Source organism: Mytilus californianus, unplaced genomic scaffold, assembly GCF_021869535.1.
Source record: "Mytilus californianus isolate M0D057914Y unplaced genomic scaffold, xbMytCali1.0.p SCAF_5, whole genome shotgun sequence".
Lineage (NCBI taxonomy): Eukaryota > Metazoa > Mollusca > Bivalvia > Mytilida > Mytilidae > Mytilus > Mytilus californianus.
The window spans coordinates 67249726-67269709 of record NW_026262701.1 but is presented as its reverse complement, the minus strand read 5'-3'; the positions used below and the strand labels follow the sequence as shown (position 1 = coordinate 67269709).

General features: G+C 31.7%; 2 protein-coding genes across 3 annotated transcripts in view; one reads left to right on the top strand and one right to left on the bottom strand.

The window, feature by feature from the left end:
* Nucleotides 1–4697: 4697 nt before the first annotated feature.
* Nucleotides 4698–19984, top strand: part of LOC127701260 (E3 ubiquitin-protein ligase TTC3-like) — a 111729-nt gene continuing 96442 nt past the window's right edge. The window contains exons 1-5 of the mRNA XM_052205084.1: nucleotides 4698–4740; nucleotides 5381–5491; nucleotides 7113–7278; nucleotides 8641–8737; nucleotides 17552–17685. Coding sequence (XP_052061044.1) covers nucleotide 4740; nucleotides 5381–5491; nucleotides 7113–7278; nucleotides 8641–8737; nucleotides 17552–17685 — 509 coding nt within the window. The 5' untranslated portion in view covers nucleotides 4698–4739. The remainder of the gene's footprint in view (nucleotides 4741–5380; nucleotides 5492–7112; nucleotides 7279–8640; nucleotides 8738–17551; nucleotides 17686–19984) is intronic.
* LOC127701283 (uncharacterized) overlaps nucleotides 14994–19984 on the bottom strand; it is a 526465-nt gene continuing 521474 nt past the window's right edge. The window contains exon 6 of one of the 2 annotated variants that reach the window (XM_052205148.1): nucleotides 14994–15008. The gene's annotated coding sequence lies outside the window, so the exon portion shown is untranslated. The remainder of the gene's footprint in view (nucleotides 15009–19984) is intronic. The other variant, XR_007981970.1, reaches the window with a different exon arrangement.

The following is a 19984-nucleotide window of genomic DNA, read 5'->3' as shown; positions in this document are numbered from 1 at the left end:
TCATTTCAGATTTCAGAAATTAAAAAGAATTATTCTTCAAATATTATTTTTTTTTCAAATTTCAAATATTGAAAAATTTCAAGAAGTAATCTTTAATTGCACAGTATGGCGCATTAGATTTGTAAAATCTTTGATCACATTTATTTATTTGTTATGCCGAATCTAACAGTGTATTTAGATTTTTAATTTTGGGTCCAGTTTTCAAATTGGTCTACATTAATGTCCAAAGGGTCCAAAATTAAACTTTTTTTGATTTTAGCAAAAATTGAATATATGAGGTTCTTTGATATGCTGAATCTAAACATGTATTTAGATTTTTGATTTTTGGCCCAGTTTTCAAGTTGGTCCAAATTGGGGTCCAAAATTAAACTTTGTTTGATTTCAACAAAAATTGAATATATGGGGTTCTTTGATATGCTGAATCTAACCATGTATTTAGATTTTTTATTTGTGGACCCCTTTATCTAATTGGTTCATATTGAGGTCAAAAGGGTCCAAAATTAAACTTTGTTTGATTTCATCGAAAATTGAATTATTGGGGTTCTTTGATATGCCAAATCTAACCGTGTTTTTAGATTTTTAATTTGGGTCCCGTTTTTTAAATTGGTCTTCATTGAGGTCCAAAGGGTCCAAAATTAAACTTAGTTTGATTTTAACAAAAATTGAATTATTGGGGTTCTTTGATATGCTGAATCTAAACATGTGTTTAGATTTTTGATTATGGGCCCAGTTTTCAAGTTGGTCCAAGTTGGGGTCCAAAATTAAACTTTGTTTGATTTCAACAAAAATTGAATATATGGGGTTCTTTGATATGCTGAATCTAACCATGAATTTAGAATTTTTATTTGTGGGCCCCGCTATCAAATTGGTTTATATTGAGGTCAAAAGGGTCCAAAATTAAACTTTGTTTGAATTCATCAAAAATTGAATTATTGGGGTTCTTTGATATTCCAAATCTAACCGTGTATTTAGATTTTTAATTTTAAGTCCCGTTTTTTAAATTGGTCTACATTAAGGTCCAAAGGGTCCAAAATTAAACTTAGTTTGATTTTAGCAAAAATTGAATTCTTGGGGTTCTTTGATATGCTGAATCTAAACATGTGTTTAGATTTTTGATTATGGGCCCAGTTTTCAAGTTTGTCCAAGTTGGGGTCCAAAATTAAACTTTGTTTGATTTTAACAAAAATTGAATATATGGGGTTCTTTGATATGCTGAATCTAACCATGTATTTTGATTTTGGACATTGGACCATAATAGGTAAATTAAAAAAATTCAAGTTCTTAGACCACATTCTTTCTGTGTCAGAAACCTATGCTGTGTCAAATATTTAATAACAATCCAAATTCAGAGCTGTATCAAGCTTGAATGTTGTGTCCATACTTGCCCCAACTGTTCAGGGTTCGACCTCTGCGGTCGTATCAAGCTGCGCCCCAGCGAAGCATTTTATTTTTTATAAAAGCAATGAGTCAACTATATTTGGTGTATGGAATAATTGTAGGGTGCAAATGTCTGTCTGACAGGATTTATCTGACCTTTACCTCATTGCCCTGGATCTTTAGAAATGTTAACTTTATGAGATACTTGTAGTATAACATTTATCTTCAAGACTTTCAACATATATGTCATAAAATCATTGGTAAGTAAAGCCATGAAAGCAGGCGAGACATTTTGAACAATTGCACTCTTGTTATATATTGGTCCCAGTTTAAATTCACAATTACAAAAGAATAATAATTGATTTTGTTGGGCAGGGAAGGAAAATCTGAAAAAAAACATAAGAAACCAACTTACTTACATGTATAGTTTTGCACCTTACTCCTTTCTCTCATTTTTTCTGGGGCTCCTGTTGTTCATTGTTAAGTTTTATGTGTAGTTACTGTAGTGTACTGTAGAATTATATGTTTTTTTTTCCTTTTTTGTCATGGTGTTTTCTGTTCTTCTTGGACTTTGCTTGGTTAATGAATATTGATTGCTGCCTATGTGTCTTGTACATATTTGTTTGTGCATAATATGAAATATCAAAAAACATAGCCAAAACAGAAAACATTTAGGATACTGAGCGAACATCTCAGAAAAATATAACTATCAGTGCTAGAAATAACGTTTTTTATTTACACCACTGGAACACTTTATTACATTATAGTTTACATGTACAGTCAAACCTGTATTAAGAGACAACTCAAGGGAGAAGGCAAAAGTGGTCTCTTAATACAGGTGGTCTTTCAATACAGGTTCCACAATTATTTTGTAAAAAATTGCTATCAATGATAGAGAAGCTGGGAAATGGTCACTTCTGATTTTGCACAAATTATAAATCCAACATTGTCATGTAATTTTATTTTGTCCCCAATAAAGATAGCAAAAAGGTATACAAATGTATATCTGTTCATACTCGGCTTGTTTGTAACTGTACAATCACTTGACTTACTATTGACATAGAAAAAACACATCTCCACCAAACTAGTGTCTATTTTATTTTAATATGTAGTTCAGATAAGAATCTGTATTTGATTGAGATTTGAATAAGATAATTTATGAAAGGGAGGCTAATCTGTACAGGGTGAAAATATCTGAAATCAGCTTCTAAAACATTGAATGGATTAATTTTGCAAAAATCTTTTCAATTTTTACTTTGGAGTGTACATGTAGTTCAGTATCCTGTATTTGGTTTCTGCATTAAGGGTTCATGAGGAGATTAAATTTTGAGTATCAACGATCATCATGATCACCTGGCACAATATATTATTTTGACAGGTATGAGAAATTTTATCACATACATGTATGATAATGATTCTGACACACATTGAAAATGAAATGGTGTTGGCCATTAAATAAACCCCCAATATTGATTTGATATGATTTATCATGGGACTTAAAAGATTTTGAATCTTGAAGGCTTTTTGCATTCAGCTTATATCATATTGCCATCTTGTATTCTTTCTCACAGTTATATTGTTCTAGTCCTTCTGCTTCAGACACAGGGAAGATGGTCATAGTCTGTCTCTCAGCTTATAGTTATAGTTAAACACATAGATTGTACTGGTTGAATATTCAGGCTGATCACATTGAGATAAATATTAGTTTTATACATACACTGGTGCAAACATTCTTTACCGATCAATTAATGTATTTGTTATGTCAGCCTTTTAAATATTCTGGACAGAAAGGTTATTTAATTTTTTATGTTAAAATGTTAGTTGTTCATCATGTCATGTTTATGGCCTCAATAATCGACATTAAATAAGTTTTCTTTTCAAGGTAATTGAACTATTTATGAATAGTAAAGTTTTGTATGTTCTCCAATGTTGCTATAGGTCAATACTGCCATTTTATATTTTTATATAAGTATGTAAATGTTTGAGGTCCTAAGTTTAAAATAGAAGTTGATAAGAGAATACAAAATTGATTTTATCCTATAATATTATAGGTTAAGTCTTTAAAAGTTTTAGCTATCGTCTGTTTAACAAATACAAAGAAACTGTATGGTTTAAAATACAATTTAAACAGAGGGTTCTTGTTTGTTTACTGTTAAGAGCATAGTTTACTTTTTGTTGATGTTTTTTATCAAATTTGAGGGCCAAATAGTGACAGTGGTTTTTTTTGTTGATATAATTAGCAGAGTTGATTCCCAAAGTTTATCAAGGAATAGTGAATAGATTCTTAAGTTCAGAAGGAATTATTTAAAGTAAATTGACAGTAAGTTTTTAAATGTATTCATTTATTGATGAATTTTAAGTACACAGAAAAATATGTATTATCGTCAAGATTTTTACAAGTGTAAAAACTTATATTGTACTGTTAGAAGTGCCATTGAATTTGCTGATGTATGATACTTGAATATGCAAATGTATGCATGTAAAGAGAATCCCTTTAAATATACATTTGTGTACAAGCATGACAAGGTAGAATACATATTTAAATTGTATTGTAAATTTACAGATGACATGCTGCATTGTTTTGCCTCACTTTGGTTGCATGGTTATTTTTACTGTTGGGTAATTCTGTGGTTACATTGATCTATTTTTGGCATTGGTTAACACAACTGATCAAACGATAAAGAAGTGTGTGCAGTTATTATTACAAATAAACAGTCAAGTTTAGGAATTTTATTAAGTGGACATTCTTTGTTTTCATGATTCCCCACATTGAGATCTTATACTGACTTTGTCACATGATATTATAGCTATATAAAGGAAATGCTTTTATAATTGATGAAAGCTTCAGAAATTGTGGGTCATTCCATAGTTTCAGTGTTCTATTTTTAAATTGGTTTATAATGAAGTGCATTTATTGCAGAACAGAATAACATGCATAACATTTAGTGTTTGTAAATTATACATTGATTATAAAGTGGTGATATTCACTATAAACAAAAGAGAATTTTTATCATTGAACAGTAAGTATATCATAATTGATAAACCAAATTCCTTCTGTACTATTAATGATAAAACAGAGAAACTTCATTTCTGATAAGATCAGAATAAACATATATATATACATGTATATATATATAGCAGTAGGGTACTACAAAAGAAAAAATACTCCATGAAAAAAATCATGAAGATGGATTGAGGAAGTTCATAATTAATTTTCTAAGAAAATCCCGCATATATCACATTTATTTCATCTTTTTATTTCCTGCCTCTTGTCACTGAGAGGTAACGTAGGAGATGACTATTTTTAGATTAGGGGAATCCCCAAACATTTCCCTGGGATCTATATACAAGTGACTGAAGCAAGTAAGTTTTCTCTCACTTGTATACATTTTTTAATGTTAATCTTGTATTTAGTAACTCTGTTATGTTTTATTTTATGATTAAAATGTATTTCTTTAAAATATGTCATTGCTTCAACCTTGAAATAGGTCACTCAGATCACCTGATATTTACATTTAAATGATGATGTTATATGTTTAGAAAATGTAAATTGAAAACATAAAGAAAAATATTTTTAAACCATTTTGAATTGATAAATATAAAATATGTCATGTATGTAATTGCTGTAGTTGTAAGATGTAAAAAAAAAAAACACATTTATAAATCAGTGGTGAAATTTGTTTGTGTCATAAAAATAAATCTTTATTTTACTAAAAATATCAAAATTTCACCACTTTGTAAGTGTAGTTGAGGGGTCTATAGGAACACACTTTGCACATATCCAGATATATATCTCAGGTATTGTACTGGTGAGGCTCATCATAATCCTCATGTACATGATATAAACTGGTCATGTAATCAAATTTTGTACCACATCAGAAATAGTTTAAAATTTTCACAGTACAATTATTGTAGCAAGTCAAAATATTATCACTGACCTAAGAATGCAACTACAATTCAAATATATAATTATCTACATTACGTTTTTTTTTTCCTTTTACAGTGAAGAGTTTAGAACATTTAAACGACAATATGTCAGACTCAGATTCTGATGTGCCTGCTCTGGTTCCTTCGTCTGATGAAGAGGATGATGTGAAAGTGATTAAAACTAATGGTATTATATTATTATATTTTTCAACGTTAGATTTAATAGCCCTCAAGTTCTATGCCTCACTGATTTGTAAAGGACTGGTTTTGTTTGGTACCAATAATAAATAGATATGAGTGCAATCTATTATGAACCATTCAATCAATGCTTTTCAAATTTTGATATGTAGTTACTGATGACAAAATGGAGGTCAAATTTAATACTGGCAATTTTTACTTCTACCTTTCAGGAGTTGTGGTCCTTTTTAGATTGGAAAGTTACACTTTATGATGTTCCTGTGTAATAACTTATGAACCATTAGATGCTTTTAATATATATTTTATTTATATGATATTACTGATGACAAAATGAAGGTCAAGTTTGATATTGATGATTTTTATTGTTACAGTGCAGGTGTTATGGTCCTTGATTATGATAGATTGGAAAATGGCACTTTTTTGTTCCCTGCAATTATTAATGAATCATTCAACCAATGCTTTTCAAATTTAAATATGTTGTTTTTGATGACAAAAATGGAGATTTAATTTGATATTGATAATTTTCACTTCTACAGTTCACAGTTCAGGTGTTCCATAACCCTTGTGTATTAGAAAATTTCAGATTTTAATATGAGGTCAAGTGTGCTATTGACAATCTTCACTTTTAGGGTTCAGGAGTTATGGCCCTTGATAGATTGGAAAATAGTACTTTATATCATTTCCATGCAATTTCTTATGAATCATTCAACCAATGCTCTTCAAATTTTGATATGGTGTTACTAATGACCAAAGTGGAGGTCAAGTTCAATACTGACAATTTAACTTCTGCTGTTTAGGAGATATAAAAGATTGGAAAAAGTAACTTTATGTCATTTATATGTAATTTCTTATGAACCATTCAACCACAGCTTTTCAAATCTTAATACTTTGTTACTGATGACTTAATTGAGTTCAAGTTCAATAATGATGATTTTCACTTTTGCCATTCAGGATTTATGTTTAAAAAACAATTCTACTTTAATTTGAAAATCTTTAAAAATACTGAAAAGGTGAGAAAACAGAAAAAAAATAATGCCCAGTTATATGATTCAAAGGGGAATTATGCTAAATGTTATTTAGAAATGCAAATATGGAGAGCGAAATAGTAAGTCAGCAGGAAATTATTTCAGGGAAAAGATTGTTCTTATAATGAATATAATTATTCAAAAATTTTCACATAAGCACATTCAGTATTAGTTTCAGTTTATCTTATTCTTACAATTTCCTTTATGTAAAATACATTTTGAAAATACATCAAAATTAATTACAAGTTTCCATTGTTTTTTTTTTTATACACTACATACATTTTTAACAAGTCGAAGTTGTTTGAGATTTTATTTAATGGAACCAAAAAAGTATTGTAATGGTAAGACAAATATACTATAGGTCAACATTCTTCATGAATTGGAAAAACTATTTGTTAAAGATTTATTTCCATTTTCAAAAAAAAAACTGAAATATATTCTAAATTTAAAATCATTGCAGTACTTAAATTTTACATGTTTGGTATGAATTGAATGATCAAGGTCATCATACGAGAGACTTGCATATACAATGTGCATCACTGCATTAATATTTTGAAATAGGTACAATTTGCTTTTTTTTTCCAGATGAATGTGTGGACATATGGTTATCAAAGAATGTGAAGTTTCTAGAAAAACAAGAACACAACATCCACATATTCTCACTTGGACCATTCATAATGGGATTGGAAACATTTATATCAAAGCCATGGATGTTCTGCCTTAATGATGCTAAACTATTAACTGACAAAGTGTAAGTTTTACTAAGTAACTAAAACAGCTCAAGCCATGGATGTTCTGCCTTAATGATGCTAAACTATTAATTGACAAAGTGTAAGTTTTATTAAGTAACTAAAACAGCTCAATACATATTCAATAAATTTTATAACTCTGTTTGATTTTGAAGTTATTATGTATTAGATATTACATGTATATGGGAAGTCACTTTTGCTAGGATGGTGTTTGACTGTTAGAGTTATTGACAACAATGCTGCACAATTGCAGTTGACTTTTTGGGGATTATTTAAAGGTTTTAATTTGAGATTTTACTACATACATTGCATCATTTTTCTGGCTTGAATTGTTTGTGCTTCCATTTTACCCATGACATCAACCAAATTCTGTATATCCAGGAAAATGTTGAATATACACACCATGTTCCAAAATACTGTTGAAAGTTATGTTATCCTATAAGATTTACTAATTCGGTTGTACTTTTCCCTTTAATTCTTATATATGATTACTAGAGTTTTTGTTGTCTTTAATTGTTTAACAGGCGTCGACGTCTGCTTCACAGGATGAAATACAAAATTCTATTCATGTACAAAATACACACAAAAAAAGAACTGATGAATGGAAGACCCACCAAATTTAAAAGGTAACACCACAAATACTTGAAAAACAACTAAAAATAATAGTATTGAAGACAGAAAGTGGCAGCAGAATATTTCAGACTAAAATGTATTTGTAAAGTGTTGTTGAATAGAGAGAAAAATGACAAGATTGCAGGACAGAGCAACAACTAGCTTAAAGTGTTCATCAGGTCTTGAGTTTCGGTAATGCCCTCCTGTAAAAACAAAAAATAAAACTTAAAACAAATAATCTTTTGATGCAATCAATAAAGTAGCAAAATTGTTACATTCCAGGAAAACTGGTGATGTATTTATAGACTGTAATAAGTTGCAATAATATAAGAATTCCAATCAGTTGTTTATGCATACACATCATATAGAAAATAGTTGTGACCAAAAAAAATATGGCGGTTTATTTATTATTGACTGTCATCATGTTTATGTATTCATGGTATTATCTAAAGAATGCAGATTTTGTTTCATACAAAATTAACTCATCCATTTTTTTCATCGTTAGTTTCAAAACTTAATTTATATTTTAATTATGTGACAAAAATTAAAGAGCATCAAGAGCTTACAATAAATATTATCTACCAAAGCTACTTTTCTTTGCAATAAACAAGTTGCAGTAAATTATGCTATGTAAATGTAAGTGCACAGATTAACTTTCAGTAGTTTTAGATTTGATATACCGTTATTCAAATGAAGTAGGGTGTTGCATACCTGTATTATCAGTATATATTTGGATTGCTTTTGATTTGCAGGTACAGAGAGAAAACTGAATATTCCAAGTTAACTGAAGATGAATGGGCAAATCTAGATATACTTGATGTTGTTACAAAACTAGTTGTCAAGAAGATGGTAAATAAAGATATTTTATATAAGAATAAGGAGATGTCCATCAGGAAATGGATGACTACGTGGAATTTGTGACGTTGATCTTATCACTACATTATTTAAGTGTGAAATAAATGAATGGGTGTACTTGAACAAATTTCAGATTTTTTAGCTCACCTGGCCCAAAGGGCCAAGTGAGCTTTTCTCATCACTTGGCGTCCGTCGTCCGTCGTCGTTAACTTTTACAAAAATCTTCTCCTCTGAAACTACTTGGCCAAATTTAACCAAACTTGGCCACAATCATCATTGGGGTATCTAGTTTAAAAAATGTGTCCGATGACCTGGCCAACCAACCAAGATGGCCGCCATGGCTAAAAATAGAACATAGGGGTAAAATGTAGATTTTGGCTTATATCTCTGAAACCAAAGCATTTAGAGCAAATCTGACATGGGGTAAAATTGTTTATCAGGCCAAGATCTATCTGCCCTGAAATTTTCAGATGAATCAGACAACCCGTTGTTGGGTTGCTGTCCCTGAATTGGTAATTTTAAGGAAATTTTTCCGTTTTTGGTTATTATCTTGAATATTATTATAGATAGAGATAAACTGTAAACAGCAATAATGTTCAGCAAAGTAAGATCTATAAATAAGTCCCTTAAGGAGTTATTGCCCTTTATAGTCAATTTTTTACCATTTTTCGTAAATTTTTGTAATCTTTTACAAAAATCTTCTTTTCTGAAACTACGAAGACAAATTTAACCAAACATGACCACAATCATTATTAGGGTATCTAGTTTAAAAATTGTGTCCGATGACCCTGCCCGCGAACTAAGATGGCCGACATGGCTAAAAAATACTACATAGGGTAAAATGCAGTTTTTGGCTCATATCTCTGAAACCAATGCCTTTAGAGCAAATCTGACGAGGTTTAAATTGTTCAATAGGTCAAGATCTATCTGCCCTGAAATTTTCAGACCAATCAGGCAACACGTTGTTGGGTTGCTGCCCCTGAATTGGTCATTTTAAGAAAATTTTGCAGCTTTTGGTTATTATCTTGAATATTATTAAAGATAGAGATAAACTGTAAACGGCAATAATGTACAGCAAAGTAAGATCTACAAATAAGTCAACATGATCAAAATTGTCAATTGTCCCCTTAAGGAGTTATTGCCCTTTATAGTCAATTTTTTACAATTTTCATAAATTTTGTAAATTTTTGTAAATTTTTACACAATATTTTCCACTGTAACTACTGGGCCAAGTTCATTATAGATAGAGATAATAGTAAGGAGCAAGAATGTTCAGTAAAGTAAGATCTACAAACACATCACCATCACCGAAACACAGTTTTGTCATGAATCCATCTGTGTCCTTTGTTTGATATGCACATAGACCAAGGTGAGCGACACAGGCTCTTTAGAGCCTCTAGTTTTATTTGGGAAAAGTATGAAATTCCTGGTTAGTAAGATGATCTTAAGTTATAGAATCAAGTAGATTTTAAGGTCATATAAAATTGTTTTCAAATTCAAAAAGACTTGTAACTAGAATATGTTTTCATATGAATTTATCATTTGCTATTAATAAAATTAAAATAGCAAGCAAATATGTGTATTGCATTACTACTTCATAGTTGGAATTGTCACAGAAATTCTTGAAATTTATTATCTATCAATATGAAAAGTCAAGATATCTTTGAAATCTATCAAACAAAAGCTAATCCAGGACAGTTTTGCCATGGAAGTCTTAAGAAACATGTATAGATTGTAATTAAATATCTATCAAACAAAAACTAATCAGGGACAGTACACCCAAGAAAAAGAATTTTAGATAATTATCAAACAAAAGCTACTTCAGGACAGTACACCTAGGCATAGTCTAAATGCTGTGGGGTATGTCTCTTCCTATATCAAGGTATACACAGATGTCTTTCAATAAGATATCTGTATTAATGCTGTTTTATCTGTTTAAATCAAATTAATGTGTAAAAAATTGCACATGTGATAACTGAGAAGCATGAATGGCTTTTGATTTTGCCTTGATATATATTTATGGGTCGTAATTTTCAACAGACTTCAATATATGAATGGGGTGCTTTTTAAATCCCAGCAGCAGCAGGTCTGTACCGAAAATCCCATGTTGAGTCCAAGAAATTATTAAAATTTAGTATCCAACAAACAAAAGCTAATCCAGGAAAGTACATCTAAGCATAGACCAAGAAATCATTGAAATTTAGTATCCAAAAAACAAAAGCTAATCCAGGAAAGTACATCTAAGCATAGACCAAGAAATCATTGAAATTTAGTATCCAACAAACAAAAGCTAATCCAGGAATGTACATCTAAGCATAGACCAAGAAATCATTGAAATTTAGTATCCAACAAACAAAAGCTAATCCAGGAAAGTACATCTAAGCATAGACCAAGAAATCATTGAAATTTAGTATCCAACAAACAAAAGCTAATCCAGGAATGTACATCTAAGCATAGACCAAGAAAACATTGAAATTTAGTATCCAACAAACAAAAGCTAATCATGGAAGGTATACCTCAGCATAGAACAAGAAATCATTGAAATTTAGTATCCAAAAAAACAAAAGCTAATCCAGGAAGGTACACCTAAGCATAGACCAAGAAATCATTGAAATTTAGTATCCAACAAACAAAAGCTAATCCAGGAAAGTACATCTAAGCATAGACCAAGAAATCATTGAAATTTAGTATCCAACAAACATAAGCTAATCCAGGAAAGTACATCTAAGCATAGACCAAGAAATCATTGAAATTTAGTATCCAACAAACAAAAGCTAATCCAGGAATGTACATCTAAGCATAGACCAAGAAATCATTGAAATTTAGTATCCAACAAACAAAAGTTAATCCAGGAATGTACATCTAAGCATAGACCAAGAAAACATTGAAATTTAGTATCCAATAAACCAAATCTAAACCAGGAAGGTACACCTGGTACGTCATTGGCTAAAGCAGGTCTAGTAACCGCTCAACTCCGTCTGTCATCTGTCTGCCCGAAATAAAACTTTCATCTAAGTTTTCTCCGCTTCTATGAAAGGGAATAATTTTATATTTGGTCTGCAGCTTTATAATGTTGATTTGTAGTAAGTTAACAATTTTTAGATCTACCATGTAGCCACTTCCTGTTTGCCAATAGTTTGAAATTTTACAACACTCGTTGTACAAGGAAAATTTTTCTTGGCATCAGTGAAAGAGAATGATCAGTTATGCTACAGTATACATATTATCTCAATCAATTTCATGCAGCAATGCATCTCCAGACCTGGTATTAGCCTTGTTCATATTTGAATTTTATTATACCCCACGCAACGAGTTGCGGAGGGTATAATGTTTTTGACCCGTCCGTCCGTCTGTCAGTCTGTCCGTCCGTCAGTCCGTCAGTCCTATTTCTTGTCATCGCAACTCCTCTCAAAACACACAACAGAATTTCACGAAACCTTTTTATACGACCGCAAAAATTGAAAATTTTTTGGTCGTATATTGGTATGACGTTGGCGTCGTCGTCGTCGTCGTCGTTGTCGTCCGAAGACACATTGGTTTTCGCACTCTAACTTTAGTTTAAGTGAATGGATCTCCATGAAATTTTACCATAAGGTTCAATACCACGAAAGGAAGGTGGGGATTGATTTTGGGGGTTATGGTACCAACAGTTAAGGAATTAGGGGCCCAAAAGGGCCAAAAATAAGCATTTTTGTAACTTCCAGACAATAACTTGTGTGTAAGTGTATTGATCTCTCTGACATTGTACCACAAGGTTCCATATCACAAAGGGAAGGCTGTAATTGATTTTGGGGGTAATTGCCTCAAAATTTTAGGAATTAGGGGCCAAAAAAGGGGAAAAAAATAAGCATTTTTCTAGTTTCATGACAATAACTTGTGTGTAAGTGTTTGGATATTTCTGAAATTGTACTACAAGGTTCCATATCACAAAGGGAAAGCTGGAATTGAGTTTGGGGGTAATTGCCCAAAACGTTTAGGAATTGGGGGCCAAAAAGGGGCCAAAAATAAGCATTTTTCTAGTTTCCAGACAATAACTTGTGTTCAAGTGTATGGATCTCTCTGAAATTGTACTGCAAGGTACCATACCACAAAGGGAAGGCTGGGATTGAGTTTGGGGGTGATGAATCATAAGGGGGTTCAAAAAATTTTGGGGGGGGGATTTTTTTTTTTCTTTTTTTTTCTTTTTTTCCTTTTTTTTTTCTTTTAAAATTTTCCATTTTAAGTTGGTTATTTCTGATTAATATTTAAAAGCAAATAATAATGATATGGTAGGAGATACACACCAAACAGGATGTGTAAATTATTATATAATAAGTATTGTGCAATAGCAAGAAATTTTCAATTGCACAGTATTGCACAATTGCAAGAAATCTTCAATTGCACAGTATTGCGCAATAGCAAGAAATCTTCAATTGCACAGTATTGCGCAATAGCAAGAAATATCCAATAGCACAATATTGCGCAATACCAAGAAATTGTCAATTGTACAGTATTGCACAATAGCAAGAAATATTCAATTGCACAGTATTGTGCAAAAGAAGATACTTCGTATAAATTGCTTATTTCTTGATCAATTTCAATGGGGTTTTATTCTTGAATTCTTGGGGTTCTTTAATATGCTGAATCTAACCGTGTATTAAGTTTTTGGATTTTGGGCCCCGTTTTTAAATTGGTCCACATTGAGGTCCAAAGGGTCCAAAATTTAACTTTGTTTGATTTCATCAAAAATTGAATTATTGGGGTTCTTTGATATGCCGAATCTAACCGTGTATTTAGATTCTTAATTTTTTGTTCCGTTTTCAAATTGGTCTACATTAAGGTCAAAAGGGTCCAAAATTAAACTTAGTTTGATTTTAACAAAAATTGAATTCTTAGGGTTCTTTGATATGCTGAATCTAAACATGTGTTTAGATTTTTGATTATGGGCCCAGTTTTCAAGTTGGTCCAAGTTGGGGTCCAAAATTAAACTTTGTTTGATTTCAACAAAAATTGAATATATGGGGTTCTTTGATATGCTGAATCTAAACATGTATTTAGATTTTAGATTTTTGGCCCAGTTTTCAAGTTGGTCCAAATTGGGGTCCAAAATTAAACTTTGTTTGATTTCAACAAAAATTGAATATATGGGGTTCTTTGATATGCTTAATCTTACCATGTATTTAGATTTTTTATTTGTGGGCCCGCTATCAAATTGGTTCATATTGAGGTCAAAAGGGTCCAAAATTAAACTTTGTTTGATTTCATCAAAAATTGAATTATTGGGGTTCTTTGATATTCCAAATCTAACCGTGTATTTAGATTTTTAATTTTGGGTCCCGTTTTTATACGCCCGTTTACGGGACGTATTATGGTATACCGTTGTTACGTATTATGGTATACCGTTGTCCGTCTGTCCGTCCGTCCGTCTGTCCGTCCGTCTGTCCGTCGTCAACATGTCGGACATTAACTCAAAATTGCTTAAACCAATTTGCATAAAACTTTGGTGAATTGTTTATATCTATTGACGTGAGCTCCCTTTCGTTTTTTATAAAATTTAGATTTTACGTTTCCGAGTTATGGGGTTTTATTCATTAAAAAAAGGGGGATTTTCCAGTTTTCGGACAATAAGTCAAGAATGCTTTCACCAACTTGCAAGAAATTGTGGTGAATTGTTTATATCTATTGACATGAGCTCCCTTTTGATTTTTATAAATTTTAGATTTTACGTTTCCGAGTTACGGGGTTTTATTCATAAAAAAAGGGGGGACTTTCCAGTTATCAGACAAAAACTCACAAATGCTTTCAGCAATTCTTATGAAACTTTGGTGAATTGTTTGTATGTATTGATGTAAGCTCCCTTTAGAATTTTATAAATTTTACATTTTACATTTCTGAGTTATGGGGTTTTATTCATTAAAAAGGGGTGATTTTCCAGTTTTCTGACAATAACTCAAAAATGCTGTCACCAATTCTCATGAAACTTTGGTGAATTGTTTATATCTATTGATGTAAGCTCCCTTTTTATTTTCATAAATTTCTAATATGACATTGAGAATTAATTATACTTTATTTGTTTATAGTCTGACAACAGATTTACTAAGTATTGCACAACAGCAAGAAATCTTTAAGTGAACATAAATTCAATTCATATAACCAATTTCAAGTTCTTTGAATACATTTATTCAGACACCTATAATATGTCAAATATTTAATTACAATCCAAATTCAGACTTGAATCAAGCTTGAATATTGTGTCCATTTTTGCCCCAACTGTTCAGGGTTGGACCTCTGCGGGCGTATCTAGCTGCGCTCAGCGAAGCAGTTTATTTAAATTGGTCTACATTAAGGTCCAAAGGGTCCAAAATTAAACTTAGTTTGATTTTAACAAAAATTGAATTTTTGGGGTTCTTTGATATGCTGAATCTAAACATGTGTTTAGATTTTTTATTATGGGACCAGTTTTCAAGTTGGTCCAAGTTGGGGTCCAAAATTAAACTTTGTTTGATTTCAACAAAAATTGAATATATGGGGTTCTTTGATATGCTGAATCTAAACATGTATTTAGATTTTAGATTTTTGGCCCAGTTTTCAAGTTGGTCCAAATTGGGGTCCAAAATTAAACTTTGTTTGATTTCAACAAAAATTGAATATATGGGGTTCTTTGATATGCTGAATCTTACCATGTATTTAGATTTTTTATTTTGTGGGCCCCTTTTTTAAATTGGTCTACATTAAGGTCCAAAGGGTCCAAATTTAAACTTAGTTTGATTTTAACAAAAATTGAATTCTTGGGGTACTTTGATATGCTGAATCTAAACATGTGTTTAGATTTTTGATTATGGGACCAGTTTTCAAGTTTGTTCAAGTTGGGGTCCAAAATTAAACTTTGTTTGATTTCAACAAAAATTGAATATATGGGGTTCTTTGATATGCTGAATCTAACCATGTATTTTGATTTTGGACATTGGACCATAATAGGTAAATTAAAAAAATTGAAGTTCTTAGACCACATTCTTTCTGTGTCAGAACCTATGCTGTGTCAAATATTTAATCACAATCCAAATTCAGAGCTGTATCAAGCTTGAATGTTGTGTCCATACTTGCCCCAACTGTTCAGGGTTCGACCTCTGCGGTCGTATCAAGCTGCGCCCAGCGAAGCATTTTATTAGATAATAAGGACATACTATGTAGTTGTGCATATCGACAGGAAATTACGATTCAATTTTTTTTCTAGGAGTTACGCCCCTTTGAACTTATTTACTTTAATGTACTACTGCAACAGTTTGTCATCGCAACTCCTCTCAAACCACACAACAGAATTTCATGAAACCTTTCCAGATAATAAGGACATACTACATAGATGTGCATATCAATAGGAAATTACGATTCTATTTTTTTTCCAGGAGTTATGCCCCTTTGAACTTATTTGCCCAATATACTACTGCAACCTTTTGTCATCGCAACTCCTCTCAAACCACACAATAGAATTTCATGAAACCTTTTCAGATAATAAGGACATACTACATAGATGTGCATATCGATAGGAAATTACGATTCAATTTTTTTTCCAGGAGTTACGCCCCTTTGAACTTATTTGCCCAATATACTACTGCAACCTTTTGTCATTGCAACTCCTCTCAAACCACACAACAGAATTTCATGAAACTGTGTAGATAATAAGGACATACTATGTAGATGTGCATATTGACAGGAAGTTATGATTCAATTTTTTTTTCTGATACAATTTTTTTTTCTTACACTTATTTTATTTCTCCAATGACAATGTGGGGACGTGGGGTATGTGAGTGCGCTCACTAAGGTTCTTTCATTAAATCTCAATAGATTAATTTGCCTTCAATAGCACTGATTTTGAGATATATTAAAGTTGAGTTGTTGGTCAAAACATTTAAATGCATAGATTAGGAAAAAGCAGAACAGAGAAAAAGTTTAAGAGATGATGTGCATATATCCATGAGCGATAAAACAACGAAAGCATAAAACATACTCAGCAATGCAGATGAAAGACATTAAAAAACAATATTTTATTAATGCTTGTGTATTATTTTTATCATACCTTGTTCTCTAAGAGTAATTCCCTGACAATGACTGATATAACAATCTCTAGCAAGAGTGATTTTTATCTGAACAACCTAACATATAAGGTAGTCATTGTCAAACTATTTGTAAAGTTAATCAGATATGATTGCAGAAAAAAATATCAGATAATTAAAAAAGCACAAGCTCAAGTATTATTTGAGAATAGGGTCTTTATTGACCCAGTTCACAAATTTGTTTATATGTTCATGAACTCTTCTTTAAATTACAGACACATGTGGTAATTTTATGTCTACTTAGTGGGAAGATATATACTTTTCAGCTGACAACACACAGCTAAATTAAACCCATGTTAGCAAAAGGGAAACATATGTTGAGGATAAGTCAATAAATGACTTTTAATTCTGTGGATACTAGTTTTTTTAACACAAGAAAAAAAATATTAACATTCTTCAGTTAGTGTCATCATATGATGCTTGGGTTAATAAATTTCTTGCATCTACCTCATTAAAAGTTATGAACTGTATATTATTGCATTTCATGATTGATCAATCATAAAAACAAGCTAAAAAAAAGATAAGTTGGCATAATAATTGTATGATTTATTTGGTCTTGAACCACCTTAAAAGATTTTTATTTTCTGTTAAATCAGATATTTTTGCAATGTTTTTATTATTGTGAAAATTGCAACGGGATATGTTTCGCAGAAATAAAGAATCAAATTTTAGGATAGAAAAATCATTTATATGTTTCCCAATATCTTTTTTTATCCAGCGCAGGAGGAAGTTTTTGGTGAATACACTGAACATGATAGATAAGATTGAAGAGTTTAACAGAGGGGATGGAATTGATGTAAAACATTCAATACAGACAGCCACACGATATGATCACATTATTGACTTTGTGTGGTAAGCTTGAATATATAAAACATTAAATACAGACTGCCACACAATATAACCACATTAATGACTGTGTGGTAAGCTTATATATGTTCCAGACCATATGAGTATTTGGACCATATGCGTATGGTCATGACCATTTGTGTATATTCATATGGTCCAACCATATGAGTATATATATATATATATACTCATTTGAATATTAACGAGCCGGACCATATGAATATTTAGACCATATAGGTATTTTTCGTATAAATTCTAACACACAGCTCGTTCTCCAAACCAAAAATCGGTACAAGTTACTGAAATCCTTTATCTTTGACATGTTGTCTAAATCTTTATTTGATAAATTAGTTTATCTTCTAATTAAAAGTGCCTTTATCCTGTTGGCTTTTTAGTCCAAAAGTAAAACCAAGTTTTGGGAATGGACTTTTTCTTCTTTCCCCGGTATATAGATTATTTAATTTTTTATGCCCTACCTAGGGGCATTATGTTTTTCGGTTTGTATGTCCGTTTGTTCGTCCGTCCGTCTGTCAAGTCTGTCCTGCTTCAGGTTGAAGTTTTTGGTCAAGGTAGTATTTGATGAAGTTGAAGTCCAATCAACTTGAAACTTAGTACACATGTTCCCTATGATATGATCTTTCTAATTTTAATGCCAAATTAGAGTTTTGACCCCAATTTCACGGTCCACTGAACATACAAAATGATAGTGCGAGTGGGGCATCCATGTACTATGGACACATTCTTGTTTAATTCTCATTTTTAGCTCACCTGGCCCAAAGGGCCAAGTGAGCTTTTCTCATCACGTGGCGTCCGTCGTCGTCGTCGTAAGCTTATTACAAAAATCTTCTCCTCTGAAACCACTGGTCCAAATTTAACCAAACTGCCACACAATCATTATTAGGGTATCTAGCTTAAAAAATGTGTCCGATGACCCCGCCAACCAACCAAGATGGCCACCATGGCTAAAAATAGAACATAGGGGTAAAATGTAGATTTTGGCTTATATCTCTGAAACCAAAGCATTTAGAGTAAATCTGACATCAGGTTAAACTGATTATCAGGTCAAGATCTATCTGCCCTGAAATTTTCAGACAAATCTGACAACCTGTTGTTGGGTTGCTGCCCCTGAATTGGTAATTTTAATGAAATTTTGCAGTTTTTATACGACCGCAAAAATTAAAAATTTTTTGGTCGTATATTGGTATGACGTTGACGTTGGCGTCGTCGTCGTCGTCGTCGTCGTCGTCCGGCGTCGTCCGAAGACACATTGGTTTTCGCACTCTAACTTTAGTTTAAGTGAATGGATCTCCATGAAATTTCACCATAAGGTTCAATACCACAAAAGGAAGGTTGGGATTGATTTTGGGGGTTATGGTACCAACAGTTAAGGAATTAGGGGCCAAAAAGGGGCCACAAATAAGCATTTTTGTAACTTTCAGACAATAACTTGTGTGTAAGTGTATGGATCTCTCTGACATTGTACCACAAGGTTCCATATCACAAAGGGAAGGCTGTAATTGATTTTGGGGGTAATTGCCTCAAAATTTTAGGAATTAGGGGCCAAAAAAGGGGCAAAAAACAAGCATTTTTCTAGTTTCATGACAATAACTTGTGTGTAAGTGTTTGGATATTTCTGAAATTGTACTACAAGGTTCCATATCACAAAGGGAAAGCTGGAATTGAGTTTGGGGGTAATTGCCCGAAACGTTTAGGAATTGGGGGCCAAAAAGGGGCCAAAAATAAGCATTTTTCTAGTTTCCAGACAATAACTTGTGTTCAAGTGTATGGATCTCTCTGAAATTGTACTGCAAGGTACCATACCACAAAGGGAAGGCTGGGATTGAGTTTGGGGGTGATGAATCATAAGGGGGTTCAAAAAATTGGGGGGGGATTTTTTTTTTTTTTTTTTTTCTTTTTTTCCTTTTTTTTTTCTTTTAAAATTTTCCATTTTAAGTTGGTTATTTCTGATTTATATTTAAAAGCAAATAATAATGATATGGTAGGAGATACACACCAAACAGGATGTGTAAATTATTATATAATAAGTATTGTGCAATAGCAAGAAATTTTCAATTGCACAGTATTGCACAATAGCAAGAAATCTTCAATTGCACAGTATTGCGCAATAGCAAGAAATCTTCAATTTAACAGTATTGCGCAATAGCAAGAAATATCCAATAGCACAATATTGCGCAATAGCAAGAAATTGTCAATTGTACAGTATTGCGCAATAGCAAGAAATATTCAATTGCACAGTATTGTGCAAAAGAAGATACTTCGTATAAATTGCTTATTTCTTGATCAA